The sequence below is a fragment of the Oncorhynchus keta genome, chromosome 20 (assembly GCF_023373465.1).
Source record: "Oncorhynchus keta strain PuntledgeMale-10-30-2019 chromosome 20, Oket_V2, whole genome shotgun sequence".
NCBI lineage: Eukaryota > Metazoa > Chordata > Actinopteri > Salmoniformes > Salmonidae > Oncorhynchus > Oncorhynchus keta.
Window position 1 is genome coordinate 21,904,585 of NC_068440.1, and position 27,769 is coordinate 21,932,353.

Here is a 27,769-nt window from a genome sequence, read left to right on the forward strand (position 1 = left end):
CACCTCGTGGCCAGCCTTGGAACTGCAGAGGTCTTCAGTTATGCCTGCATAAAAATCTGGAACTTCACACCATGTGTTGATTTTGATAACAAAATACATTTTATTGTACATTAAAAAAATAAATGAACCATTCATTCAATTGTCTTATGTATGATCTGAAGCATTAAATGGTAACAGCCACTGTGAACACAGTAGCTAGTACAATAATAGTTTAACACAGCGAGATGATTGATTGATTGACTGGATCAACCTAACTCTATGTGTAGCATTATAACCACAAACACAAAATAGGCAGCTTATTACACAGAGCAGAATAAACACAACATTGACTTATGATCAATCTCAACTGTCAGATTCAGACATTAACTGTGTGTAGTCATGTAGCGTGTGACGGGCCCGTAGTCATGTAGCGTGTGACAGGCCGTAGTCATGTAGCGTGTGACAGGTCGTAGTCATGTAGCGTGTGACAGGCCGTAGTCATGTAGCGTGTGGCAGGCCTGTAGTCATGTAGCGTGTGACAGCCCGTAGTCATGTAGCGTGTGACAGCCCGTAGTCATGTAGCGTGTGACAGGCCGTAGTCATGTAGCGTGTGACAGCCCGTAGTCATGTAGCGTGTGACAGCCCGTAGTCATGTAGCGTGTGACAGGCCGTAGTCATGTAGCGTGTGACAGCCCGTAGTCATGTAGCGTGTGACAGCCCGTAGTCATGTAGCGTGTGGCAGGCCTGTAGTCATGTAGTGTGTGACAGGCCGTAGTCATGTAGCGTGTGACAGCCCGTAGTCATGTAGCGTGTGACAGCCCGTAGTCATGTAGCGTGTGACAGCCCGTAGTCATGTAGCGTGTGACAGCCCGTAGTCATGTAGCGTGTGACAGCCCGTAGTCATGTAGCGTGTGACAGCCCGTAGTCATGTAGCTTGTGACAGGCCGTAGTTATGTAGTGTGTGACAGGCCGTAGTTATGTCATGTAGCGTGTGACAGTCCGTAGTTATGTCATGTAGCGTTTGACATGTAGAAATGTGACAGCCCGTAGTCATGTCATGTAGCATGTGACAGCCCGTAGTCATGTCATGTAGCGTGTGACAGCCCGTAGTCATGTCATGTAGCTTGTGACAGGCCGTAGTCATGTCATGTAGCTTGTGACAGGCCCGTAGTCATGTCATGTAGCGTGTGACAGGCCCGTAGTCATGTCATGTAGCTTGTGACAGGCCCGTAGTCATGTCATGTAGCGTGTGACAGGCAGTAGTCATGTCATGTAGCGTGTGACAGCCCGTAGTCATGTCATGTAGCGTGTGACAGGCCCGTAGTCATGTCATGTAGCTTGTGACAGCCCGTAGTGTGTATAGTAGAGCAGCCTGTAGTCATGTCATGTAGCGTGTGACAGCCCGTAGTGTGTATAGTAGAGCAGCCTGTAGTCATGTCATGTAGCGTGTGACAGCCCGTAGTGTGTATAGTAGAGCAGCCTGTAGTCATGTCATGTAGCGTGTGACAGCCCGTATTGTGTATAGTAGAGCAGCCTGTAGTCATGTCATGTAGCATGTGACAGCCCGTAGTGTGTATAGTAGAGCAGCCTGTAGTCATGTCATGTAGCCTGTGACAGCCCGTAGTGTGTATAGTAGAGCAGCCTGTAGTCATGTCATGTAGCATGTGACAGGCCGTAGTCATGTCATGTAGCGTGTGACAGCCCGTAGTCATGTCATGTAGCTTGTGACAGGCCTGTAGTCATGTCATGTAGCGTGTGACAGGCCGTAGTCATGTCATGTAGCGTGTGACAGGCCTGTAGTCATGTCATGTAGCGTGTGACAGGCCTGTAGTCATGTCATGTAGCGTGTGACAGGCAGTAGTCATGTCATGTAGCCTGTGACAGGCCGTAGTCATGTCATGTAGCGTGTGACAGGCAGTAGTCATGTCATGTAGCCTGTGACAGGCCGTAGTCATGTCATGTAGCGTGTGACAGCCCGTAGTCATGTCATGTAGCGTGTGACAGGCCGTAGTCATGTCATGTAGCTTGTGACAGGCCTGTAGTCATGTCATGTAGCTTGTGACAGGCAGTAGTCATGTAGCCTGTGACAGCCCGTAGTCATGTCATGTAGCGTGTGACAGGCCTGTAGTCATGTCATGTAGCGTGTGACAGGCAGTAGTCATGTCATGTAGCTTGTGACAGCCCGTAGTCATGTCATGTAGCGTGTGACAGCCCGTAGTCATGTCATGTAGCGTGTGACAGCCCGTAGTGTGTATAGTAGAGCAGCCTGTAGTCATGTCATGTAGCGTGTGACAGCCCGTAGTGTGTATAGTAGAGCAGCCTGTAGTCATGTCATGTAGCGTGTGACAGCCCGTAGTGTGTATAGTAGAGCAGCCTGTAGTCATGTCATGTAGCGTGTGACAGCCCGTAGTGTGTATAGTAGAGCAGCCTGTAGTCATGTCATGTAGCGTGTGACAGCCCGTAGTGTGTATAGTAGAGCAGCCTGTAGTCATGTCATGTAGCGTGTGACAGCCCGTAGTGTGTATAGTAGAGCAGCCTGTAGTCATGTCATGTAGCGTGTGACAGCCCGTAGTGTGTATAGTAGAGCAGCCTGTAGTCATGTCATGTAGCTTGTGACAGCCCGTAGTGTGTATAGTAGAGCAGCCTGTAGTCATGTCATGTAGCTTGTGACAGCCCGTAGTGTGTATAGTAGAGCAGCCTGTAGTCATGTCATGTAGCGTGTGACAGCCCGTAGTGTGTATAGTAGAGCAGCCTGTAGTCATGTCATGTAGCGTGTGACAGCCCGTAGTGTGTATAGTAGAGCAGCCTGTAGTCATGTCATGTAGCGTGTGACAGCCCGTAGTGTGTATAGTAGAGCAGCCTGTAGTCATGTCATGTAGCGTGTGACAGCCCGTAGTGTGTATAGTAGAGCAGCCTGTAGTCATGTCATGTAGCGTGTGACAGCCCGTAGTGTGTATAGTAGAGCAGCCTGTAGTCATGTCATGTAGCGTGTGACAGCCCGTAGTGTGTATAGTAGAGCAGCCTGTAGTCATGTCATGTAGCGTGTGACAGCCCGTAGTGTGTATAGTAGAGCAGCCTGTAGTCATGTCATGTAGCGTGTGACAGCCCGTAGTGTGTATAGTAGAGCAGCCTGTAGTCATGTCATGTAGCGTGTGACAGCCCGTAGTGTGTATAGTAGAGCAGCCTGTAGTCATGTCATGTAGCGTGTGACAGCCCGTAGTGTGTATAGTAGAGCAGCCTGTAGTCATGTCATGTAGCGTGTGACAGCCCGTAGTGTGTATAGTAGAGCAGCCTGTAGTCATGTCATGTAGCGTGTGACAGCCCGTAGTGTGTATAGTAGAGCAGCCTGTAGTCATGTCATGTAGCGTGTGACAGCCCGTAGTGTGTATAGTAGAGCAGCCTGTAGTCATGTCATGTAGCGTGTGACAGCCCGTAGTGTGTATAGTAGAGCAGCCTGTAGTCATGTCATGTAGCGTGTGACAGCTCGTAGTGTGTATAGTAGAGCAGCCTGTAGTCGAGCCTCCATCAGCAGCAGGTTGACATGGACCTGGAGAAAGAGAAACAGGAAGACACAGTCAGTCAGTAACACACCTGACACACAAGAAAAGTAGATACAGATGGACAGAGTTTTTAGCGATGGTTTTGAATGTGTGTGTGGCGCGTACCTTCTCAGAGTGTCTAAAGAGTCTCCAGTAGGCAGAGTAGATCCTATCTGTAGTCTGTTCTGGATGACACGCTACTGTTTTCACAAACATCTTGAGGCTTCGCTCCAACAACACATTCACCTCTCCGTAGTCGTAGTCATCGTACCTACACACACACAAAACATCCGTATAATAGACAAACCCAGGTGCACAAACACACACAGTTATGAACATACAAGTGTGTGTGTGTGTGAGACTGACCGTATTCCGTAGAGGCAGTGTATGTAGTTCCAGAGAGCCTTGCGGAGTGTGTGTGTGTCCACATCCTTATGCATCGCCATCCTGTTGTAGGTTAGACTACACACAACCTGACAGAAGACAAGACGTCACTCCATCAGTATCAACCTGACAGACACTCAATCAGTATCAACCTGACAGAACCTCCATCAGTATCAACCTGACAGACACTCCATCAGTATCAACCTGACAGAACCTCCATCAGTATCAACCTGACAGACACTCAATCAGTATCAACCTGACAGAACCTCCATCAGTATCAACCTGACAGAACCTCCATCAGTATCAACCTGACAGACACTCCATCAGTATCAACCTGACAGACACTCCATCAGTATCAACCTGACAGACACTCCATCAGTATCAACCTGACAGACACTCAATCAGTATCAACCTGACAGAACCTCCATCAGTATCAACCTGACAGACACTCCATCAGTATCAACCTGACAGACACTCAATCAGTATCAACCTGACAGAACCTCCATCAGTATCAACCTGACAGACACTCCATCAGTATCAACCTGACAGACACTCCATCAGTATCAACCTGACAGACACTCCATCAGTATCAACCTGACAGACACTCCATCAGTATCAACCTGACAGAACCTCCATCAGTATCAACCTGATAGAAGACAAGACGTCACTCCATCAGTATCAACCTGACAGACACTCCATCAGTATCAACCTGACAGACACTCCATCAGTATCAACCTGACAGACACTCCATCAGTATCAACCTGACAGAACCTCCATCAGTATCAACCTGACAGAACCTCCATCAGTATCAACCTGACAGACACTCCATCAGTATCAACCTGACAGACATTCCATCAGTATCAACCTGACAGAACCTCCATCAGTATCAACCTGACAGAACCTCCATCAGTATCAACCTGACAGACATTCCATCAGTATCAACCTGACAGACACTCCATCAGTATCAACCTGACAGACACTCCATCAGTATCAACCTGACAGACACTCCATCAGTATCTACCTGACAGACACTCCATCAGTATCTACCTGACAGACACTCCATCAGTATCAACCTGACAGACACTCCATCAGTATCAACCTGACAGACACTCCATCAGTATCAACCTGACAGACACTCCATCAGTATCAACCTGACAGACACTCCATCAGTATCAACCTGACAGAACCTCCATCAGTATCAACCTGACAGACACTCCATCAGTATCAACCTGACAGAACCTCCATCAGTATCAACCTGACAGACACTCCATCAGTATCTACCTGACAGACACTCCATCAGTATCAACCTGACAGAACCTCCATCAGTATCAACCTGACAGACACTCCATCAGTATCAACCTGACAGACACTCCATCAGTATTAACCTGACAGACACTCCATCAGTATCAACCTGACAGACACTCCATCAGTATCTACCTGACAGACACTCCATCAGTATCAACCTGACAGACACTCCATCAGTATCAACCTGACAGACACTCCATCAGTATCTACCTGACAGACACTCCATCAGTATCAACCTGACAGACACTCCATCAGTATCAACCTGACAGACACTCCATCAGTATCAACCTGACAGACACTCCATCAGTATCAACCTGACAGACACTCCATCAGTATCAACCTGACAGACACTCCATCAGTATCAACCTGACAGACACTCCATCAGTATCAACCTGACAGACACTCCATCAGTATCAACCTGACAGACACTCCATCAGTATCAACCTGACAGACACTCCATCAGTATCAACCTGACAGACACTCCATCAGTATCAACCTGACAGACACTCCATCAGTATCAACCTGACAGACACTCCATCAGTATCAACCTGACAGACACTCCATCAGTATCAACCTGACAGACACTCCATCAGTATCAACCTGACAGAACCTCCATCAGTATCAACCTGACAGACACTCCATCAGTATCAACCTGACAGAACCTCCATCAGTATCAACCTGACAGACACTCCATCAGTATCAACCTGACAGACACTCCATCAGTATCTACCTGACAGACACTCCATCAGTATCAACCTGACAGACACTCCATCAGTATCAACCTGACAGACACTCCATCAGTATCTACCTGACAGACACTCCATCAGTATCAACCTGACAGACACTCCATCAGTATCTACCTGACAGACACTCCATCAGTATCAACCTGACAGACACTCCATCAGTATCAACCTGACAGACACTCCATCAGTATCAACCTGACAGACACTCCATCAGTATCAACCTGACAGACACTCCATCAGTATCAACCTGACAGACACTCCATCAGTATCAACCTGACAGACACTCCATCAGTATCAACCTGACAGACACTCCATCAGTATCAACCTGACAGACACTCCATCAGTATCAACCTGACAGACACTCCATCAGTATCAACCTGACAGACACTCCATCAGTATCAACCTGACAGACACTCCATCAGTATCAACCTGACAGAACCTCCATCAGTATCAACCTGACAGAACCTCCATCAGTATCAACCTGACAGAACCTCCATCAGTATCAACCTGACAGACACTCCATCAGTATCAACCTGACAGACACTCCATCAGTATCAACCTGACAGACACTCCATCAGTATCAACCTGACAGACACTCCATCAGTATCAACCTGACAGACACTCCATCAGTATCAACCTGACAGACACTCCATCAGTATCAACCTGACAGACACTCCATCAGTATCAACCTGACAGACACTCCATCAGTATCAACCTGACAGAACCTCCATCAGTATCAACCTGACAGACACTCCATCAGTATCAACCTGACAGAACCTCCATCAGTATCAACCTGACAGACACTCCATCAGTATCAACCTGACAGACACTCCATCAGTATCAACCTGACAGACACTCCATCAGTATCAACCTGACAGACACTCCATCAGTATCAACCTGACAGAAGACAAGACGTCATTCCATCAGTATAAACCAGATGTGTGTGTTGGTTAATATGTCACAGGTGAAGGGTCAACACGTTAAAGGATACTTGTTGTAGTACCTGGAACTTCTCCTCCAGTAATTGGCCCATGTCTGGTAACAGTCTGTTCACTAGGGAGAATCCATGGTCTTCCCATGAGTAGTCCTATATACACACACACACTATAAATTGTACATGCATCTTATATGCACACCAACAACCATAGCTTTCCCATGAGAAGTCCTATAATCAGACATGCAAACATTACACACACACACACACACACACACACACACACACACACACACACACACACACACACACACACACACACACACACACACACACACACACACACACACACACACACACACACACACACACACACACACACACACACACACACACACACCTGTGCTCTCATGGTAGGAGGTGACTGTTCTCCTCGGATGGAGAAGTCTTCATAGATGAACTCTGGATCCTCCACTAACCTCAACACCAAGTCAGAGGGGGCTCCCCGTACCACTGCTACACACACACACACACACACAAGTCAGAAAGAATGCCATGGAAAACAGCCACAGAGTGAGACAGCGTGTGCATAAATGTGCAGTGGAGGTGTGTGTGTACCAGTAGGTATGCTCTCGCTCCTCTCCCTCTCAAAGCGAGTGATCATCTCTTCCTGACTACACTCCTCCACCTGCTGTTGTAACTCCACCATCCTCTTCATCAATGCCTCCACCTCCGTCACTCCATCCTGACAGAGAGAGAGAAGGAGAGAGAGAAAATAAGTGACTGATTTACATGTTGTCACTTATCCAGCGACCTAGACTGCATCTCAAATCTCACCTCTGGCTTGCCGTCCTCGGGGGCGGGACTGTGAGGGCTTTGTGGCATGTTATTGGATGGTGATGGTGGGCAGAAGGCGTGGCCTCCTATGTGGTCGGGCTCAGGGTGTAGGCCACACCCCCAAACGAAGGAGGACAGCGAATGAGAGTGAGTCATCAGAACAACTGCGTGGATCAGCTCAGCCAATGACCAACGATCATCCGCCCCAGGACACACCAACTCCTGCAGGAGAGGGGGTGGACGACCATTACTGTTTACCTGTGTGTGTGTGTGTGTGTGTGTGTGTGTGTGTCTCACCTGTATGTGCTGTTGTGTGATGAGCCAGGGTCTGTGTGCCAGCAGCTTGTTAAGTGTGTGTAGGCAGCGTATTTTGGGGTGTGTGTGTTGTAGCCCCTCCAGCCAGCTCTCCTCCCCGCCCGCCTCCAGGAACCCTGCACTATGCTGTTGGACAAGGTAGGAACACTGGTGACGTGCTGCAGCCTGGGGAGAGAGGGAGAGAGGGAGAGAAGAGAATAGAGAAAAAGTGGGAGGGAAAGTAGAGAGAGACAGTGTGTTTGATGGGATCAGCTTGAGTAAGGTAATTACATAATAAGTCATTATTTGAGATGTAAGGTGATTTGTTGATCAGTGATTCTGTGAAGTTATGGTTCAGTTTAGGCAGTACAGGCTCTCACCATGACAACGATGTAGTGCCTCCAGGGGCGGGGTAGCGGGCCATCCAGCTCCAGCAAAGCATGCTGGGTACGCAGGAAGCAGCTGAGGTAGGTGGGGTGAAGGGCCATCACCATGGTGATGTGGTCAAAACGACCCAATGAGAGGAAGGCTTCTATCAGAACTTCCTGATCTGGTCCCTCATCCAAAATCTGAGAGGGAGTCAGAAACACACACAGTAAGATCATGGACAAACTGATACTGTCTCACACTCACTGTAATAGTCATATGCTTATCCGTGCACACACACGTACCACTTGTGCAGGGATGAAGGCACTAGGACCGGAGGCCAAAGCCTGAGGAATCTCAACACCTTGCTCCTGTGTGTGAGAGAGAGAGCGAGAGAGAGACCATGAATAACTATATGGAATGATACAATTCCGTCACCAACTCAAACATCCACATTTTCTTCAATAAAAACATCCCTCTACTACAGGGATGTCTCTGTCCCTCTACAGGACAGAGAAGTGGAAATACTGGTTTCCTGCTTTGTGATCCACCAAATACACAACACCTTATTTCTAGCTCTTATTCCTAGACTGTCATTGTTCTATCTACAGTATGTTATAGCCATGACGCAGGCTTAAGTAGACTCAAACACTTGTGCCAGAGCCATCTAGAACAGTGAAGTTACTATATCAGCTGCCAGTTACAACTGCCTCCCTGTTAGCCCAAATTGAAGTAACACTGTAACATGATACCTGAGCAACAACTTTTATACTAGGAACCAAATTCATAATATACAACCATCCACATTCCCAAACACTCACCATCATCTGGAGTTGACAGGTTAACTCTGCGGTATATATACTATGTTAACAGCTAAAAACTACAGGACCCGGTAAATCTGTTTTCTTTCAGTAATGTAATGAATCGTGAGCGTGCCGTGGTGTTTCGATAAGAGCTCAACGGGGGCGTGTCCTAGTCTTACATCATCCCGTGCTCGACTGTCTGATGAAACAAACTGGCAACTGACAGAAGACAGCTGGGAACTTAACTGTCATTGACTGGGGTTATCATCGTTCATCATGACTTCATGTACCTTTAATTCATGGAGACTCCTCAATCTTGTCATTTGATGAGCAACATCACATAGCTGGATCAATGACATATTGTGTAAATGATTTGCTCCTCTCAGGCAAAAATGAACGTTTCTGGCAACTGGCAAACCGTGCTAGTTACCCGTCTCGCTGTCTCTGTTGCTCGGGCCCTACCTGTGCAGTCCGCAGTAGTTCTGCTGCCCTCTCGCGGACCTCCTGTAAGGGGCAGGACCGGGAGACCCGCAGCAGCTGCAGGAGAGTGTGTTTATCGAGACGAGCAGAACCGGGTCGGTCCAGACCCAACCGGGACATGACGCTCTGGGTCAGTTCTTCCAGCGCCTCTGCCCTCTCCGCATCGTTCCTACTGCACAGCCGAGAAAAGTTACTCGGGTTCGGCCCGAATTCGGGTTGATGATGTCGGCTTTTAGGTCTGGGATTTTCGGAGTTGGTGGTTCTACCTCCATTACATTCACAGAGCGCGTCCGTCGGTGGTTCTAGCGCCACCTCTTCCATAGCAACCTGCACAGAACCGTGCCTTGTCCCTAGCTGGCTAGCTGGCTGGCTAACGCTGGTTTCGGAATGCTGGTGTGCTAGCTAGTTAGCATTTATGCTTTCACATCTCAGTCAGATTTCGTCAGTTGACCGTAGTCGGCAGTAATCCCCACATATTTTGTTCTCAAATCGACAGATTTTTTTTCTCAAGTAATGACAACACATTTAATTTGAATCTAGCTTGCTAACGTCTCGAGCACGGGGCACATCATTACCGAAGGCTAGCAAGTTGTTCATCCCTGTCAATTTGAATCGGATCAAAACAGCGAAAGCGCCTGCAGCAATATACGTCCATTATATAAGGTTCTGGTATCGAATATGTGACACATATTCGTCACTTGTCCGGATGATCTTTCAAATGTGGAGAAATTTGCTGACTTTCATGATCTGCCCATTCGCCGGTATCAACTCCTCAACTTCTGCGTGCCCACTGACGTCACAGATTTAAAAAAAATGGTCTGTGGTTTATGGATTCTTCATTCTGCGTGTTCCCTCACCATATGATAATGATATTGTAATATGCATTAGGTACTGTCAAAATAGTTAACTATGTACATTTGTATTCTTGATTTGTTGCCCATTGTTCCATCTACTTGGATTCTTGCTGCTGTTGAAATTCAAATTATGGGGATAGACTGGTTTTCGGTGTAGAGTCTGGAGTTCATGAAAGTAGTGAGAGTGAGGACACACAGCAAACTTTATTCTTAGCACCTCTACCTTTATATCCTCCCCCAGAGGGGGTTGTGTGTGTGTTAAGTACTCCCAGTTAACACTGTTCCTCACACTGTGTGTGTGTGTATTCAGTACTCCCAGTAAACACTGTTTCTCACACTACAGGTGTGTGTTCAATTGGGGAAAAAGTTGGAAAATGGCACCGACAGAGAGGGCTGCCGCGCTTCTAGCTCTTAGGTATTTTTGCAGAATTTTGTTTTATTATGTGTTATTTCTTAGATTATTTGCTCTTTTTGCATTATTACATACAGCCGGGAAGAACTATTTGATATCAGAGCGGCGGTAACTCATCAGCACTACCAGCATTACGACCAGGAATACAACTTTCCCGAATCGGATCCATTGTTCGTTTTCCAGAGGCCGATCCAAAACAGCGCCGGCGGAGGAGAGGTACTCCGCGTGGTCTTCTAAACTGACTTAGCAGGTATGCACACCACCCACCTTTTCCGAGTATATTACTCACTAATGTTCAGTCTCTGGATAATAAAGTTGACGAGCTCAGGGAGAGGATTTCTTTCCAGAGAGACATCAGGGATTGTAACGTACTCTGTTTCATGGAAACCTGGCTCACCCGTGATATACTGTCTGAGTCCGTCCAGCCAGTTGGGTTCTCAGTTCATCGCACAGACAGGAATAAATATCTCTCCTGTAAGAAGAAGGTGTATGTTTCATGATAAACGACTCATGGTGTGATTGTGATAACATACAGGAACTCAAGTCCTTTTGTTCACACGACCTAGAATACCTCACAATCAAATGCCGACCGTATTATCTCCCAAAATAATTATCTTTGGTTATAGTGACAGCCGTGTATCCCCCCTCTAGCCGATATCACGACGGCCCTCAAAGAACTTCACTGTACTATATGCAAACTGGAAACCACATATCTTGAGGCCGCATTTATTGTAGCTAGAGATTTTAACAAAGCAAATTTGAGAAAAAGGCTGCCTAAATTCTATCAACACATTGACTGTAATACTCGCGCCACTAAAACACTCAACTATTCAACGCTGCTCTGACCAAACGTAATCTACGCTTCAAGATTGTTTTGATCATGCGGACTGGGATATGCTCCCTGTAGCCTCCGAGAATAATATTGATGAATACACTGATACGATGGCTGAGTTTATCAGGAAGTGTATAGGAGATGTTGTACCCACTGTGACTATTAAAAACTACCCTAACCAACGCCTCCCGGGTGGCGCAGTGGTTAAGGGCGCTGTACTGCAGCGCCAGCTGTGCCACCATCTGTTGGTTCTCTCGGTTCACGCCCAGGCTCTGTCGTAACCAGCCGCGACCGGGAGGTCCATGGGGCGACGCACAATTGGCCTAGCGTCGTCCGGGTTAGGGAGGGCTTGGTCGGTAGGGATGTCCTTGTCTCATCGTGCACCAGCGACTCCTGTGGCGGGCCGGGCGCAGTGCGCGCTAACCAAGGTTGCCAGGTGCACTGTGTTTCCTCCGACATATTGGTGCGGCTGGCTTCCGGGTTGGATGCGCGCTGTGTTAAGAAGCAGTACGGCTAGGTTGGGTTGTGTATCGGAGGACGCATGACTTTCAACCTTCGTCTCTCCCGAGCCCGTATGGGAGTTGTAGTGATGAGACAAGAAATTAGCTACTACAACAATTGGACACCATGAAATTGGGGAGAAAAAGGGGTAAAAATTCAACAACAAAAAAACTACCTTGGATAGATGGCAACATTTGCGCAAAACTGAAAGCGCAAACCCTCGCATTTAACCATGGCAAGGTGACTGGGAATATTGCTGAATACAAACGGTGTAGTTATTCCCTCCGAAAGGCAATCAAACAGGCAAAATGTCAGTATAGAGACAAAGTGGAGTCGCAATTCAACGACTCAGACACGAGACGTTTGTGGCAGAGTCTACAGAAAATCACGGACTAGGGAAAACCAGCAACGTAAAAGACCTTCTTCGCCCGCTTTGAGGATAACAAGAACTACTTGGCCGATATTTAAGCTTGTTAACCCTCGCAAGGCTGCCGGCATCCCTAGCCGCGTCCTCAGAGCATGCGCAGACCAACTGGCTGGAGTATTTACGGACATATTCAATCTCACCCTATCCCAGTCTGCTGTCCCTACTTGCTTCAAGATGTCCACCATTGTTCCTGTACCCAAGAAAGCAAAGGTAACAGAACTATAGGACTATCGCCCGCAACCGCAGGGCTCTCCAGAGGGTGGTGCGGTCTGCCCAACGCATCACCGGGGGCAAACTACCTGCCCTCCAGGACACCTACAACACCCGATGTCACAGGAAGGCCAAAAAGATCATCAAGGACAACAACCACCCGAGTTAAACAAACTGTTAAATAAAGTGAAATAGCCATCACTAGCAGATTAGAGGCTGCTGCCCTATATACATAGACTTGGAATCACTGGCCACTTTAATAACAGAACACTAGTAACAACTGCTTAAGGCTAGGGGGCACTATTTTCACGTCCGGATGAAAAGTGTGCCCAAAGTAAACTACCTGCTACTCAGGCCCAGAAGCTAGGATATGCATATTATTAGTAGATTTGGATAGAAAACACTCTGAAGTTTCTAAAACTGTTTGAATGATGTCTGAGTATAACAGAATTTATTTGGCAGGCGAAACCCCGAGGACAAGCCATCCAGGGGAAAAAATGTTGAGGTCACTCTCTTTTCAATGGGTTTTCATTGAGAATCTAGAATTCTAAGGCAGTTGCATGCAGTTCCTATCGCTTCTACTGGATGTCACCAGTCTTTAGAAATTGGTTGATGTTTTTCCTTTGAGAAATGAAGAAGTAGCCCTGTTCAGAACGAGGGTCGAGTGAAGTGTACTGTTTGATAGAGGCCCGTGACCTGAAAAGCACGCTCCACTTTGTTTTCCTCCGGTATTGAACGTAGTTTATTCCGTCTTAAATTTGATCGATTATTTACATTTAAAAATACCTAAAGTTGGATTAGGACAGTTGTTTGAAATGTTTGGATCAAGTTTACAGGTAACTAATTAGATAATGTGTAGTCATGTTGCGCGAGTTGGAACCGGTGTATTTTCTGAATCATACGCGCCAAATAAATTGATATTTTGGATATATAAGGACATTTGGATATATAAAGATAATAGCATGGTTTGCTTTTGCCGTAAAGCCTTTTTGAAATCTGACACTGTGGCTGGATTAACAAGAAGTTCATGCCTCCTGGGTGGCGCAGTGATTAAGGGCGCTGTACTGCAGGGCTAGCTGTGCCACCAGAGACTCTGGGTTCACACACAGGCTCTGTCGTAACCGGCGGCGACCGGGAGGTCTGTGGGGCGACGCACAATTGGCCTAGCGTCGTCCGGGTTAGGGAGGGTTTGGCCGGTAGGGATATACTTGTCTCATCGCACACCAGCGACTCCTGTGGCTGGCTGGGCGCAGTGCACGCTAACCAAGGTTGCCAGGTGCACGGTGTTTCCTCCGACACATTGGTGCGGCTAGCTTCCGGGTTGGATGCGCGCTGTGTTAAGAAGCAGTGCAGCTTGTTTGAGTTGGGTATCGGAGGACGCATGACTTTCAACCTTCGTCTCTCCCGAGCCCGTACGGGAGTTGTAGCGATGAGACAAGATAGTAGCTACTAACAATTGGATACCACGAAATTGGGGAGAAAAAGGGGTAAAATAAAAAATTTAAAAACAAGACCTGTATGATTTATGAATTATTATTATGAGTATTTCTGTTTTTGAATTTGGCGCGCTGCTATTTCACTGGGTGTTGTCAAATCAATCCCATTAACGGGATTGGCGCGCGAAGGATCACTAAGAGTTAATAATGTTTACATATTTTGCATTACTCATCTCATCTATTGTATTCTATCCTATTCTACTGTATCTTATACTATGCCGCTCTGACATCGCTCGCCCAAATATTTATATATTCTATAACTCCATTCCTTTACTTTAGATTTGTGTGTATTGTTGTGAAATTGTTAGCTATTACTGCACTGTTGGAGACACAAGCATTGAGCTACACTCACAATAACATTTGCTAAACATGTGAATGTGACAAATAAAATGAGATTTGATTTTCAGTCCTCCCAGTGAACACTGTTCCTCACACTGTGTAGCTCATGATCACGATGACGTCAGTTGTATCATACCTTCTCCACTTCTATTAACAATGTATACTTCCTGAAATGTCTTTATTTAGGAAAATAAAAACATCATCAGCACATGTATCTTTAAGACCAATCTTATATTAAATTACCTTTTATATATATATTCCATACAAAATAGATACCTTCGTATGGTGACAACAGGGGAAAGAAAGACATGAGTGAGAGATGCAGGGAGAGACACACAACAACAAAATGATCAATGGAACTGATGTCCTGTTCCACTGGGAATGACAAGACACAAGCTGCCTTTGGGGAAGACTATACATTGCGCACACACAGGCCGCCTTAAAGATAGGACCCTTCAGTGTTACAAACACCGGTTCCCTATGAGGGAAGACTTTTATTAACGCACACACAGGCTGCCTATGGGGGGAGACTTTCAGAGGCACAGACAGAAGATGAGTTACCATGGTGACCGGTGCTCCATCTCCAGGAAACCCAGTGATGGACAAGGTGAGGCAGAAAGAGAGGGGTGCTAAAGAGAACTGGGGCGGGGGTCAAAGCTCAGAGGTCATAAACTCCTCTTCAGACTCAACAGGAAGTAAAAACAGGGTGTGTGTTTGGGGTATGTGTGTGTATCCTCAGACAATCTTGTTCTCCAGTGCAGCGATCCTCTTCGACACGCCCTCCAGTGAAATCGGAGTCAAGGAAACCACAGCAAGGCAGATGTAACACAGTGGTAACAACATTTTTACTGTACTCTCACACTCTTGTAAAGGATATGTTTTTTCGTAAGTGCCTGTAAGGCTTCTTCTACTTTTTTCTGGAACTTAACGACAGAGTCACATTCACATGGGTCCTCCTCTGTAAAGACAGACAGCATAAAGTCACAATCACATGGGTCCTCCTCTGTAAAGACAGACAGCATAAAGTCACATTCACATGGGTCCTCCTCTGTAAAGACAGACAGCATATAGTCACATTCACATGAGTCCTCCTCCGTAAAGACAGACAGCATAGTCACATAGGGTAGTGGAGATTTACCTTATGAGCAGGGAAGACATTCTGTGTGTGTGATTAAATGAGAGAGAATGATTAAATATATGTGTAGAGTTTTGAGTGTGGTGTGTATTTGTTTAATACCCCTCATCCCCCCTCGTCCCCCCAGCCTGCAGTAATGCCGCCACAGACGTGGTGTTCCTAAACAATGGTCTGCGAGAGTGTGCGTCCAGAGAACCTTGCAGCTGGTCAAGAAGTGGATCAACCAGATCGTGTCTCCGAGACCAAGGCTCACGTTGGACTGGTCCAGTACTCCAGCTCTGTCAAACAGGTGTGTGTGTGAATGTGTGTTGGTGTGTGTGTATGTGTGTGTGTCAGACCTTGACAGATGTTTATCTGCAGCTTCTTAGCGATGGCTGTCATGGCTTTAAAGTCTGCAGTGTAGAAGTAGTGTTCTCCTGTTGGCTGTGATGCTATCTCCCTCAACTCATCCTCTACAGCATTACCCACGCCCACAGCATACATCCTAAAACCTAGAGAGAGAGCGAGGGGAGGGAGAGCGAGGGGAGGGAGAGAGGGGGGAGGGAGAGCGAGGGGAGGGAGCGGGGGGAGGGAGAGCGAGGGGAGGGAGCGAGGGGAGGGAGAGCGAGGGGAGGGAGAGAGGAGTGAGGGGAGGGGAGAGAGTGAGGGGAGGGGAGAGAGTGAGGGGAGGGGAGAGAGCGAGGGGAGGGGAGAGAGCGAGGGGAGGGAGGGTGAGAGGGAGTGGGGGGAGAGAGCGAGAGGGTGAGAGGGAGAGAGCGGGGGGGTGGGAGGGAGAGAGCGGGGGGGTGGGGGGGAGAGAGCGAGGAGGGAGAGAGCGGGGGGGTGGGGGGAGTAGGGGAGGGAGAGGGCGAGGGGGGAGAGGGGGTTGGGTTTTAGAAAGACCATGATTAGAGACATACACACACTTTAATACCTCATGCAGAGTGGATCCACAGTAAAACGTCACAAAATAAACGTGACTGACCCTTGGAGATGACTACACATGCATTCATAAATCCTTTCACACACACACTTAAACACTCTTCCTTCTTCCCTCCCTCACCTTGCTCCTTGGCCTTCTTGGCGGCGTCTCCGATGTAGTCCTGGCTACGTCCATCGGTGAACACAATGCCGACCTTGGCCACCCCGGGCCGTGCCCCACCGGCTGGTGCAAAGCTGCTGTCGGTCAGGTAGCGCAGGGCCTGTCCTGTCATGGTCCCCCTCTCCATGTAGGCCATCTTCTTCACTGCGTCCTTTAGGTCTTTCTTGTTGTTGTAACGTCCCAGAGGGAACTCCTGAGACGGGAGGGTGAGGAGGTTGTGAGTTATCACAGTTAGTCAAAGGTTTCTCACAATAATAAATAAATAAAGTGAACCTCAAATTGTAATCCTGTAATCTCATGTTATTAAAACACACACACACCTGTTTGACAGAGCTGGAGTACTGGACCAGTCCAACATGAGCCTTGGTCTCGGAGACGTCCAGTTTGTCTACGATCTGGTTGATCCACTTCTTGACCAGCTCAAAGTTCTCTGGACGCACACTCTTAGAACCATCGATCAGGAACACCACGTCTGTGGCGGCATTACTGCAGGCTGGGGGGACGAGGGGGATGTTTACACATCACACTCAAATTCTACAATACTCATACATTCTATAATTCTCTCTCACACACACACAGACTTACTCTCTCTCTCTCACACACACACACACACACACACACACACACACACACACACACTCACCGCTGCAGCTTTTGCCATCCTCCAGTAGACTGAAGCCCTCCTTGCAGGCACACTTGAATGACCCTGGTGCGCTGATGCATACCTGCTGACAGTCATGATCTCCAGTGGCACACAGGTCCGCCACTGTGTTTAGGCATGCACAGACACACATACACAGGAGGTACGCACAGACACACATACACAGGAGGTACGCACAGACACACATACACAGGAGGTACGCACAGACACACATACACAGGAGGTACGCACAGACACACAGACACAGGAGGTACGCACAGACACAGGAGGTACGCACAGACACAGGAGGTACGCACAGACACAGGAGGTACGCACAGACACAGGAGGTACGCACAGACACAGGAGGTACGCACAGACACAGGAGGTACGCACAGACACAGGAGGTACGCACAGACACACATTCACAGGAGGTACGCACAGACACACACACAGATACACACACACATGCAGGCACATGTAGAAGCACACTCGCAGACACACACACCACAGGGGTGGGGTGGTGGGGGTTAGGGGACAGAATAACACTATGTCAGTTTGAAAACTGGAGGAAAATCTACAGTTGATTTTAAGGATCCACTGAGATCTAGTGATTTAAAAGGAATCCGGTAGGATCTACGGGAATCTGATGTTTGTTGTAGAAGACAGTGGATCTTTAAAGAGACAGGGGTGGGAGAGTTTGGAGAGATTTATACCTGCTTTAGTCCAAATAGCTTTATTGTCCAAATTGAAAATAAATGTGGAAATTGGAATTAGAAAAGGTAAATGGTAGTTTCCAAATTATGTCACTGTCAGGTATAGGCTCGTCCAATATGAAGCCATCCCTGTTTACATGCAGCTCCACCCCCGGGAGGGTCATCCAACATGATTGGCTATATACAAGTGCCATTCAAACAGCTAGCAAATGGCCCCCCCAAGGCTGGAGCTGATTGGAGGTTTGATTTGATTAACACTAGTGGAACACTAATCAGAAGCTTCAGTCTCACCCCTCAGAGGAGGAGGAGTTACTGAAGAATGACACCTTACCCTAGCCACACCCACCAAATCCTTTGGTGAGGATGAAGAAAAGGACTATGATGGTGAAGACTTCTCTCCAATCCCCCTCCCTCCCTCCGTCAAACACATCCTCCCTCCCTCTGTCAAACACATCCTCTCTCCTTCCCTCCTTTGTCAAACACATCCTCCCTCCCTCCGTCAAACACATCCTCCCTCCCTCTGTCAAACACATCCTCCCTCCCTCTGTCAAACACATCCTCCCTCCCTCTGTCAAACACATCCTCCCTCCCTCTGTCAAACACATCCTCCCTCCCTCTGTCAAACACATCCTCCCTCCCTCTGTCAAACACATCCTCCCTCCCTCTGTCAAACACATCCTCCCTCCCTCTGTCAAACACATCCTCCCTCCCTCTGTCAAACACATCCTCCCTCCCTCCGTCAAACACATCCTCCCTCCCTCTGTCAAACACATCCTCCCTCCCTCTGTCAAACACATCCTCCCTCCCTCCGTCAAACACATCCTCCCTCCCTCCGTCAAACACATCCTCCCTCCCTCTGTCAAACACATCCTCCCTCCCTCCGTCAAACACACCCTCCCTCCCTCTGTCAAACACATCCTCCCTCCCTCTGTCAAACACATCCTCCCTCCCTCTGTCAAACACATCCTCCCTCCCTCCGTCAAACACACCCTCCCTCCCTCTGTCAAACACATCCTCTCTCCTTGTCAAACACATCCCATCTCCTTGTCAAACACATCCCATCTCCTTGTCAAACACATCCTCTCTCCTTGTCAAACACATCCTCTCTCCTTGTCAAACACATCCTCTATCCTTGTCAAACACATCCTCCCTCCCTCTGTCAAACACATCCTCCCTCCCTCCGTCAAACACATCCTCCCTCCCTCTGTCAAACACATCCTCCCTCCCTCCGTCAAACACATCCTCCCTCCCTCTGTCAAACACATCCTCCCTCCCTCTGTCAAACACATCCTCCCTCCCTCCGTCAAACACATCCTCCCTCCCTCTGTCAAACACATCCTCCCTCCCTCTGTCAAACACATCCTCCCTCCCTCTGTCAAACACATCCTCCCTCCCTCTGTCAAACACATCCTCCCTCCCTCTGTCAAACACATCCTCCCTCCCTCTGTCAAACACATCCTCCCTCCCTCTGTCAAACACATCCTCCCTCCCTCTGTCAAACACATCCTCTCTCCTTCCCTCCTTTGTCAAACACATCCTCCCTCCCTCTGTCAAACACATCCTCTCTCCTTGTCAAACACATCCTCCCTCCCTCTGTCAAACACATCCTCCCTCCCTCCGTCAAACACATCCTCCCTCCCTCTGTCAAACACATCCTCCCTCCCTCTGTCAAACACATCCTCCCTCCCTCCGTCAAACACATCCTCCCTCCCTCCGTCAAACACATCCTCCCTCCCTCTGTCAAACACATCCTCCCTCCCTCCGTCAAACACACCCTCCCTCCCTCTGTCAAACACATCCTCCCTCCCTCTGTCAAACACATCCTCCCTCCCTCTGTCAAACACATCCTCCCTCCCTCCGTCAAACACACCCTCCCTCCCTCTGTCAAACACATCCTCTCTCCTTGTCAAACACATCCCATCTCCTTGTCAAACACATCCCATCTCCTTGTCAAACACATCCTCTCTCCTTGTCAAACACATCCTCTCTCCTTGTCAAACACATCCTCTCTCCTTGTCAAACACATCCCCTCTCCTTGTCAAACACATCCTCTCTCCTTGTCAAACACATCCTCTCTCCTTGTCAAACACATCCTCTCTCCTTGTCAAACACATTCTCTCTCCTTGTCAAACACATCCTCTCTCCTTGTCAAACACATCCTCTCTCCTTGTCAAACACATCCTCTCTCCTTGTCAAACACATCCTCTCTCCTTGTCAAACACATCCTCTCTTCTTGTCAAACACATCCTCTCTCCTTGTCAAACACATCCTCTCTCCTTGTCAAACACATCCTCCCTCCCTCCGTCAAACACACCCTCCCTCCCTCTGTCAAACACATCCTCTCTCCTTGTCAAACACATCCTCTCTCCTTGTCAAACACATCCTCTCTCCTTGTCAAACACATCCTCTCTCCTTGTCAAACACATCCTCTCTCCTTGTCAAACACATCCTCTCTCCTTGTCAAACACATCCCATCTCCTTGTCAAACACATCCCATCTCCTTGTCAAACACATCCCATCTCCTTGTCAAACACATTCTCTCTCCTTGTCAAACACATCCCATCTCCTTGTCAAACACATCCCATCTCCTTGTCAAACACATCCCATCTCCTTGTCAAACACATCCCATCTCCTTGTCAAACACATTCTCTCTCCTTGTCAAACACATTCTCTCTCCTTGTCAAACACATCCCATCTCCTTGTCAAACACATCCCATCTCCTTGTCAAACACATCCCATCTCCTTGTCAAACACATCCCATCTCCTTGTCAAACACATCCCATCTCCTTGTCAAACACATCCTCTCTCCTTGTCAAACACATCCTCTCTCCTTGTCAAACACATCCTCTCTCCTTGTCAAACACATCCCATCTCCTTGTCAAACACATCCTCTCTCCTTGTCAAACACATCCTCTCTCCTTGTCAAACACATCCTCTCTCCTTGTGAAACACATCCCATCTCCTTGTCAAACACATCCCATCTCCTTGTCAAACACATCCTCTCTCCTTGTCAAACACATCCTCTCTCCTTGTCAAACACATCCTCTCTCCTTCTCTCCTTGTCAAACACATCCTCTCTCTTTCCCTCCTTTGTCAAACACATCCTCTCTCCTTGTCAAACACATCCCATCTCCTTGTCAAACACATCCCATCTCCTTGTCAAACACATCCTCTCTCCTTGTCAAACACATCCTCTCTCCTTGTCAAACACATCCTCTCTCCTTGTCAAACACATCCCATCTCCTTGTCAAACACATCCCATCTCCTTGTCAAACACATCCTCTCTCCTTGTCAAACACATCCTCTCTCCTTGTCAAACACATCCTCTCTCCTTGTCAAACACATCCTCTCTCCTTGTCAAACACATCCTCTCTCCTTGTCAAACACATCCCATCTCCTTGTCAAACACATCCCATCTCCTTGTCAAACACATCCTCTCTCCTTGTCAAACACATCCCATCTCCTTGTCAAACACATCCCATCTCCTTGTCAAACACATCCTCTCTCCTTGTCAAACACATCCTCTCTCCTTGTCAAACACATCCTCTCTCCTTGTCAAACACATCCTCTCTCCTTGTCAAACACATCCCATCTCCTTGTCAAACACATCCTCCCTCCTTGTCAAACACATCCCATCTCCTTGTCAAACACATCCTCTCTCCTTGTCAATAGGCCACACTAGAACAGACCACTTATCAGTAACATATCAGACCATATTGCAATGTTAGTCTTTTCTAGTATGGCCATCTTATGATTACCATCTCTTTCATTCCCTCTTTCTCCCCCTTCTCTGTATTTCCCTCTTTCTCCCCCTTCTCTGTCCTTCCTGTCTTTCCCCCCCTCTCTGTCCTTCCTGTCTTTCCCTCTCCCTCCCTCTCTGTCCTTCCTGTCTTTCCCTCCCTCTCCCTGCCTCTCTGTCCTTCCTGTCTTTCCCTCCCTCTCTGTCCTTCCTGTCTTTCCCTCCCTCTCTGTCCTTCCTGTCTTTCCCTCCCTCTCTGTCCTTCCTGTCTTTCCCTCCCTCTCTGTCCTTCCTGTCTTTCCCTCCCTCTCTGTCCTTCCTGTCTTTCCCTCCCTCTCTGTCCTTCCTGTCTTTCCCTCCCTCTCTGTCCTTCCTGTCTTTCCCTCCCTCTCTGTCCTTCCTGTCTTTCCCTCCCTCTCCCTCCCTCTCTGTCCTTCCTGTCTTTCCCTCCCTCTCCCTCCCTCTCTGTCCTTCCTGTCTTTCCCTCCCTCTCCCTCCCTCTCTGTCCTTCCTGTATTTCCCTCCCTCTCTGTCCTTCCTGTCTTTCCCTCCCTCTCTGTCCTTCCTGTCTTTCCCTCCCTCTCCCTCCCTCTCTGTCCTTCCTGTCTTTCCCTCCCTCTCCCTCCCTCTCTGTCCTTCCTGTATTTCCCTCCCTCTCTGTCCTTCCTGTATTTCCCTCCCTCTCCCTCCCTCTCTGTCTTTCCCTCTCCCTCCCTCTCTCACCACAGAAAGCCTCCTGGAACTTCTTGGTGAGTTTCTCGATGACTGAGTAGCTCTCTACGTAGTCCACGTGGTCGTCCAGCTGCTCGCTGGCGATCTGCTTCAGCGTATTCAGGTCTACACGCCCTACGCCAATGGCGTATAGCTCGATACCCGCATCCCGGGCACGTGCCGCCACATCCTTTACGTTGTCCTGGGGACGACCGTCTGTCACAATGATGGCCACCTGGAGGACATATGGCAACGATACGACATTAGTTGGATAGACTAGTTGATTAACAGGAACCAGGTTAGGTCATGCAGACATTAAACAGCAGCCGGTCGCTGAGACACAAAATGGCGATAAGGGTTGTGTAAAGGCCACGGTGTTTGATTAAGCTTGCCTGCTGCAATGGACCAAATACAAAAGTCCCAAAAATGTAAAACCCACCCATCTGGCACTACAGGCAGGCTAAAGAAAATGTAAGTATTTTAAAGATTTCAGATAGGATTTGAACCCAGGTCTGGTGTGCGTCTAACCTACCTTGCTGATGTCTGGGGACTTGACGCGGGCGCCCTCAGCCTCGCTGAAAGCTACGTTGAGGGCGAACTGGATAGCAAGGCCGGTCATGGTGCCAGTGGACAGGGGCTCAATCTTAGTCACAGCCTTTACCAGACCTGCCTTGGTTTTATGGGTCTTCAGAGACAGCTGGAGAGAGACAAGAGTTAGGTGTGTGTGTGTGAGTGTGTGTGTGTGTGTGAGTGTGAGTGTGTGTGAGTACATCCTAAATAGATTATCTTGGAACTTTTGGGGACAACACAGAGGTGATGTAGTACTCAGGAGAGTCAGAAGGGGGCAGCATACAGAACGTGTGGACATCAGTGAATGTCAGGACAGTTATGGAGTCCATCAAAATTCTATATCTCACCACTCAAACACACACACCTCATTCTTGACGCGGCTGGCATAGTTGACCACTCCGACCCGTGTGGCGTCAGGTCCAACATCCAGTCCCTCGATGACCTTGGCCAGGAACACCTTGACCTGCTCGAACTCTGACGGACGCACGCTCCTACTGCTGTCCACGATGAACACCAGGTCTGTAGGGCGAGTGTTACACAGACCTGCCGCTGGAGGGGGGGGGGATTGATTATTATTAGTGACAATGATTACTACTATTCAAATTCCTATTCAGAAAAGGGCTAAAAATGGCTTCAATGGCTGGTCAATTCTGCTGTTCATATTCTCTTTGAATTCAATTGAGAGAGGAGGGATTTGTAGAGGTGGGGGAGTGAAAGCGTGGGGAGGGGGAGTGAGAACCAGGTATGAGGATGCAAGGAGTGAGGTGAAAGGTAAGAGGGAGGAGCAAATAATGGGAGGGGCAAAGAGAGAGAGCGAGAGAGTGGGGTATTAGGGAGGGAGGAAGGGATGGATGGTGTGAAAGGGAGACAAGATAGAGGGAGAGAATGAGAGGTCAATGAGTCTGGGTGTATTAATCACCCGGAACCAGACTGAACCAGACTGAGAGGAAGCCTTAGATGATTTTGAGTTATAGATACAATGATGATGAAGATGATGAGAGGGAGAAGATACGTTTTCCAAAAACAGCTCAGTCTACTGTCACCTCAACAAAGTAAAATACACACAATACAGCAAGCTAGAGCGAGAAATAGAGAGCGTCACAGTGAGTCATAGACAACGAGGGAGAGAGAGAGGCAGTAGAGAATGAGGGAGAGAGAGAGGCAGTAGAAAGAGAGGCAGTAGAGAGAGAGGCAGTAGAGAACGAGGGAGAGAGAGGGGCAGTAGAGAACGAGGGAGAGAGAGAGGCAGTAGAGAGAGAGGCAGTAGAGAACGAGGGAGAGAGAGGGGCAGTAGAGAACGAGGGAGAGAGAGAGGCAGTAGAGAGAGAGGCAGTAGAGAACGAGGGAGAGAGAGGGGCAGTAGAGAACGAGGGAGAGAGAGAGGCAGTAGAGAGAGAGGCAGTAGAGAGAGGCAGTAGAGAGAGAGGCAGTAGAGAACGAGGGAGAGAGAGAGGCAGTAGAGAACGAGGGAGAGAGATGCAGTAGAGAGAGAGGCAGTAGAGAGAGAGGCAGTAGAGAACGAGGGAGAGAGAGAGGCAGTAGAGAATGAGGGAGAGAGAGAGGCAGTAGAGAGAGAGGCAGTAGAGAACGAGGGAGAGAGAGGGGCAGTAGAGAACGAGGGAGAGAGAGAGGCAGTAGAGAGAGAGGCAGTAGAGAATGAGGGAGAGAGAGAGGCAGTAGAGAGAGGGGCAGTAGAGAACGAGGGAGAGAGGCAGTAGAGAGAGAGAGGCAGTAGAGAATGAGGGAGAGAGAAAGGCAGTAGAGAGAGAGGCAGTAGACAGAGAGAGGCAGTAGAGAGAGAGGCGGGAGAGATCGAGGCAGTAGAAAGAGAGAGGCAGTAGAGAACGAGGGAGAGAGAGAGGCAGTAGAGAACGAGGGAGAGAGATGCAGTAGAGAGAGAGGCAGTAGAGAGAGAGGCAGTAGAGAGAGAGGCAGTAGAGAACGAGGGAGAGAGGGGCAGTAGAGAACGAGGGAGAGAGAGGGGCAGTAGAGAACGAGGGAGAGAGAGAGGCAGTAGAGAGAGAGGCAGTAGAGAACGAGGGAGAGAGAGGGGCAGTAGAGAACGAGGGAGAGAGAGAGGCAGTAGAGAGAGAGGCAGTAGAGAATGAGGGAGAGAGAGGGGCAGTAGAGAACGAGGGAGAGAGAGAGGCAGTAGAGAGAGAGGCAGTAGAGAGAGGCAGTAGAGAGAGAGGCAGTAGAGAACGAGGGAGAGAGAGGGGCAGTAGAGAACGAGGGAGAGAGAGAGGCAGTAGAGAGAGAGGCAGTAGAGAGAGGCAGTAGAGAGAGAGGCAGTAGAGAACGAGGGAGAGAGAGGGGCAGTAGAGAACGAGGGAGAGAGAGAGAGGCAGTGGAGAATGAGGGAGAGAGAGAGGCAGTAGAGAGAGAGAGGCAGTATAGAACGAGGGAGAGAGAGAGGAGTGTAGCTGTACGTAGAGTGTAGCTGTACGTTAGCTGTATGTAGTAGAGTGTAGCTGTACGTAGTAGAGTGTAGCTGTACGTAGTAGAGTGTAGCTGTATGCAGTAGAATGTAGCTGTACGTTAGCTGTATGTAGTAGAGTGTAGCTGTACGTAGTAGAGTGTAGCTGTACGTAGTAGAGTGTAGATGTATGTAATAGAGTGTAGCTGTATGTAGTAGAGTGTAGCTGTATGTAGCAGAGTGTAGCTGTACGTAGTAGAGTGTAGCTGTATGTAGTAGAGTGTAGCTGTATGTAGTAGAGTGTAGCTGTATGTAGTAGAGTGTAGCTGTATGTAGTAGAGTGTAGCTGTATGTAGTAGAGTGTAGCTGTACGTAGTAGAGTGTAGCTGTACGTAGTAGAGTGTAGCTGTACGTAGTAGAGTGTAGCTGTACGTAGTAGAGTGTAGCTGTACGTAGTAGAGTGTAGCTGTATGTAGTAGAGTGTAGCTGTATGTAGTAGAGTGTAGCTGTATGTAGTAGAGTGTAGCTGTACGTAGTAGAGTGTAGCTGTACGTAGTAGAGTGTAGCTGTATGTGATTGTTCATACCCTATGTTTATGCAACATCACTGATCTCCCTTCTCCCCCTTCACCTCCATCGCTCCCTCACTGCAGCAGTTTATACAGTACCTCCTCTAACATCCAACACACACACATACACAACCACACACACTTGAACACCTAACTTAACAATTCATTACAATACTTATACCAACACCAAACTTGCAAGCACACTGACACTTCCCACAAGCAACAAACTCTTAATAAACTATTATAACACAAAAACAAATACTTTGAAACTATAACATCCATTCAATGTTCCCTGACTGACTCAATTGGAGTCAGTATCCAACCACATACAGCTAGAACTCTATCCACCTCTATGCCCTAAAGAGCTTCGAACCAGCACCAGCTTGTAACACCAACAATCATTGAGACAGATTTCTCTGTGTGATTCTATTTTTATGTAAACTTTATTTAACTAGGCAAGTCAGTTAAGAACAAATTCTTATTTACAATGATGTCCTACTCCAGCCAAACCCGGACGCCGCTGGGCCAGTTGTGCACCGCCCTACGGGACTTCCAATTACAGCCGGATGTGATGCAGTCTGGATTCGAACCAGGGACTGCAGTGCCTTAGACCAGCAGCCATATAATCTATCTCTAGAACCCACTCTGGCTGTTCCACTCTACACAGCAGACACCACCAGGAGGAGGAAAGACTGAAAGATGGAGAGATTTAGGGGTTAGGAAAGGGTACGATGGTTGTTTAGGGGGCTCTGAGGCTAAGTGACTGCACCATTTGGGGTCAGGGGCAAACTGGGGTTAGGAATAATGGGTTAGGGGTTAGGGGTTAGGGTTGGGCGAACAGTCCAAGTCAGTGGATCATGATTCTTGACCCATTGTGGAGGCAATATGGGTTATAACTAACGGTAAGAGGTTAAGGGATACAATTAATGTTTAGGTTTTAGATTATGTGTCAGGGTTAGAGGTCAGGAGGTTCTTACCCATGGCGGCAGCGGTGCGGAGGTCCACGGACACGGGAGGGGTGGCATGCGCTCCCATGAGGCCGAGCAGCAACAGGAACAATGGCGGAGAGGGTATCATGATGACTGAAAGATCCAACTGGAACAGGACCCAAAAAGTACCAAAAAGGGACCAAAAACGACCTTAGCACCAGAGAAGAGGGAGAGCAGTCCTGGAGCGGTGGCCCAGGAGAGAGTGACTAGGCGAGGGGAGAGAGGAGGAGATAGTGACTGGGCGAGGGAGGAGGAGATTGACTAGGCGAGAGGAAAGAGGAGGAGATAGTGACTGGGTGAGGGAGGAGAGGAGGAAAAGAAGAGAGAGTGACTGGTCGAGGGAGGAGAGGAGGAGAGGAGGAGAGGAGGAGTGGAGGAGAGGAGGAGAGCGAGGCGGGACGGACACACAGTCTCCCAGTCACAGCTACTGGTTATCAATGCAACGGCTTCAAACTCAAACCACAGACAGCCA

At 48.4% G+C, this 27,769-nt stretch overlaps 2 protein-coding genes and 1 long non-coding RNA gene across 7 annotated transcripts; 1 reads left to right on the forward strand and 2 right to left on the reverse strand.

Moving 5' to 3' along the window:
• Positions 1 to 76: 76 nt before the first annotated feature.
• sesn2 (sestrin 2) lies at positions 77 to 10,451 on the reverse strand. 2 transcript variants are annotated; one of them, XM_052472292.1, is made up of 11 exons: positions 9,647 to 10,451; positions 8,687 to 8,752; positions 8,396 to 8,584; positions 8,019 to 8,201; positions 7,722 to 7,943; positions 7,503 to 7,629; positions 7,285 to 7,400; positions 6,954 to 7,037; positions 3,885 to 3,991; positions 3,645 to 3,789; positions 77 to 3,526 (listed from the first exon to the last, which is right to left on the reverse strand). In XM_052472292.1, the coding sequence occupies exons 1-11, from the start codon at positions 9,983 to 9,985 to the stop codon at positions 3,440 to 3,442; spliced, it is 1,665 nt and encodes a 554-aa protein (XP_052328252.1). In that variant the 5' UTR covers positions 9,986 to 10,451; the 3' UTR covers positions 77 to 3,439. The 2 variants fall into 2 exon arrangements, with proteins under 2 accessions (XP_052328252.1, XP_052328253.1); XM_052472293.1 differs by lacking the exon at positions 9,647 to 10,451 and adding an exon at positions 9,203 to 9,577.
• On the forward strand, positions 9,654 to 17,168 carry LOC118399556 (uncharacterized). Of its 3 annotated transcripts, none has more exons than XR_008072887.1 (5): positions 9,654 to 9,794; positions 11,008 to 11,180; positions 15,475 to 15,568; positions 15,998 to 16,159; positions 16,951 to 17,168. It is a non-coding gene; the product is annotated as an uncharacterized LOC118399556 (long non-coding RNA). The 3 variants fall into 3 exon arrangements; XR_008072886.1 differs by lacking the exon at positions 9,654 to 9,794 and adding an exon at positions 10,331 to 10,480; XR_004828857.2 differs by lacking the exons at positions 9,654 to 9,794; positions 11,008 to 11,180 and having other exon boundaries at positions 15,420 to 15,568; positions 16,951 to 17,167.
• matn1 (matrilin 1) lies at positions 14,895 to 27,611 on the reverse strand. Of its 2 annotated transcripts, XM_035795723.2 has the most exons (10): positions 27,286 to 27,608; positions 23,689 to 23,873; positions 23,287 to 23,451; positions 22,767 to 22,989; positions 17,595 to 17,717; positions 17,272 to 17,444; positions 16,913 to 17,144; positions 16,209 to 16,361; positions 15,613 to 15,693; positions 14,895 to 15,520 (listed from the first exon to the last, which is right to left on the reverse strand). In XM_035795723.2, the coding sequence occupies exons 1-10, from the start codon at positions 27,383 to 27,385 to the stop codon at positions 15,471 to 15,473; spliced, it is 1,485 nt and encodes a 494-aa protein (XP_035651616.1). In that variant the 5' UTR covers positions 27,386 to 27,608; the 3' UTR covers positions 14,895 to 15,470. The 2 variants fall into 2 exon arrangements, with proteins under 2 accessions (XP_035651616.1, XP_035651617.1); XM_035795724.2 differs by lacking the exon at positions 17,595 to 17,717 and having other exon boundaries at positions 27,286 to 27,611.
• Between the last annotated feature and the right edge of the window lie 158 nt (positions 27,612 to 27,769).

Bases quoted from the DNA above. Each gene is read 5' to 3' on its own strand.
- sesn2 (XM_052472292.1), bottom strand. From the start codon at position 9,985: ATGGAAGAGGTGGCGCTAGAACCACCGACGGACGCGCTCTGTGAATGT. The intron at 8,753-9,646 runs GTAGGGCCCGAG...TCTCACACACAG, and splicing joins AACTACTGCGGACTGCACAG to GAGCAAGGTGTTGAGATTCC. The intron at 3,790-3,884 runs GTCAGTCTCACA...GTGTGTGTGTAG, and splicing joins CACTGCCTCTACGGAATACG to GTACGATGACTACGACTACG.
- matn1 (XM_035795723.2), bottom strand. From the start codon at position 27,385: ATGATACCCTCTCCGCCATTGTTCCTGTTGCTGCTCGGCCTCATGGGA. The intron at 22,990-23,286 runs GTAGGTTAGACG...TATGTCCTCCAG, and splicing joins AGTCCCCAGACATCAGCAAG to GTGGCCATCATTGTGACAGA. The intron at 17,718-22,766 runs GTGAGAGAGGGA...GCCTAAACACAG, and splicing joins GTTCCAGGAGGCTTTCTGTG to TGGCGGACCTGTGTGCCACT.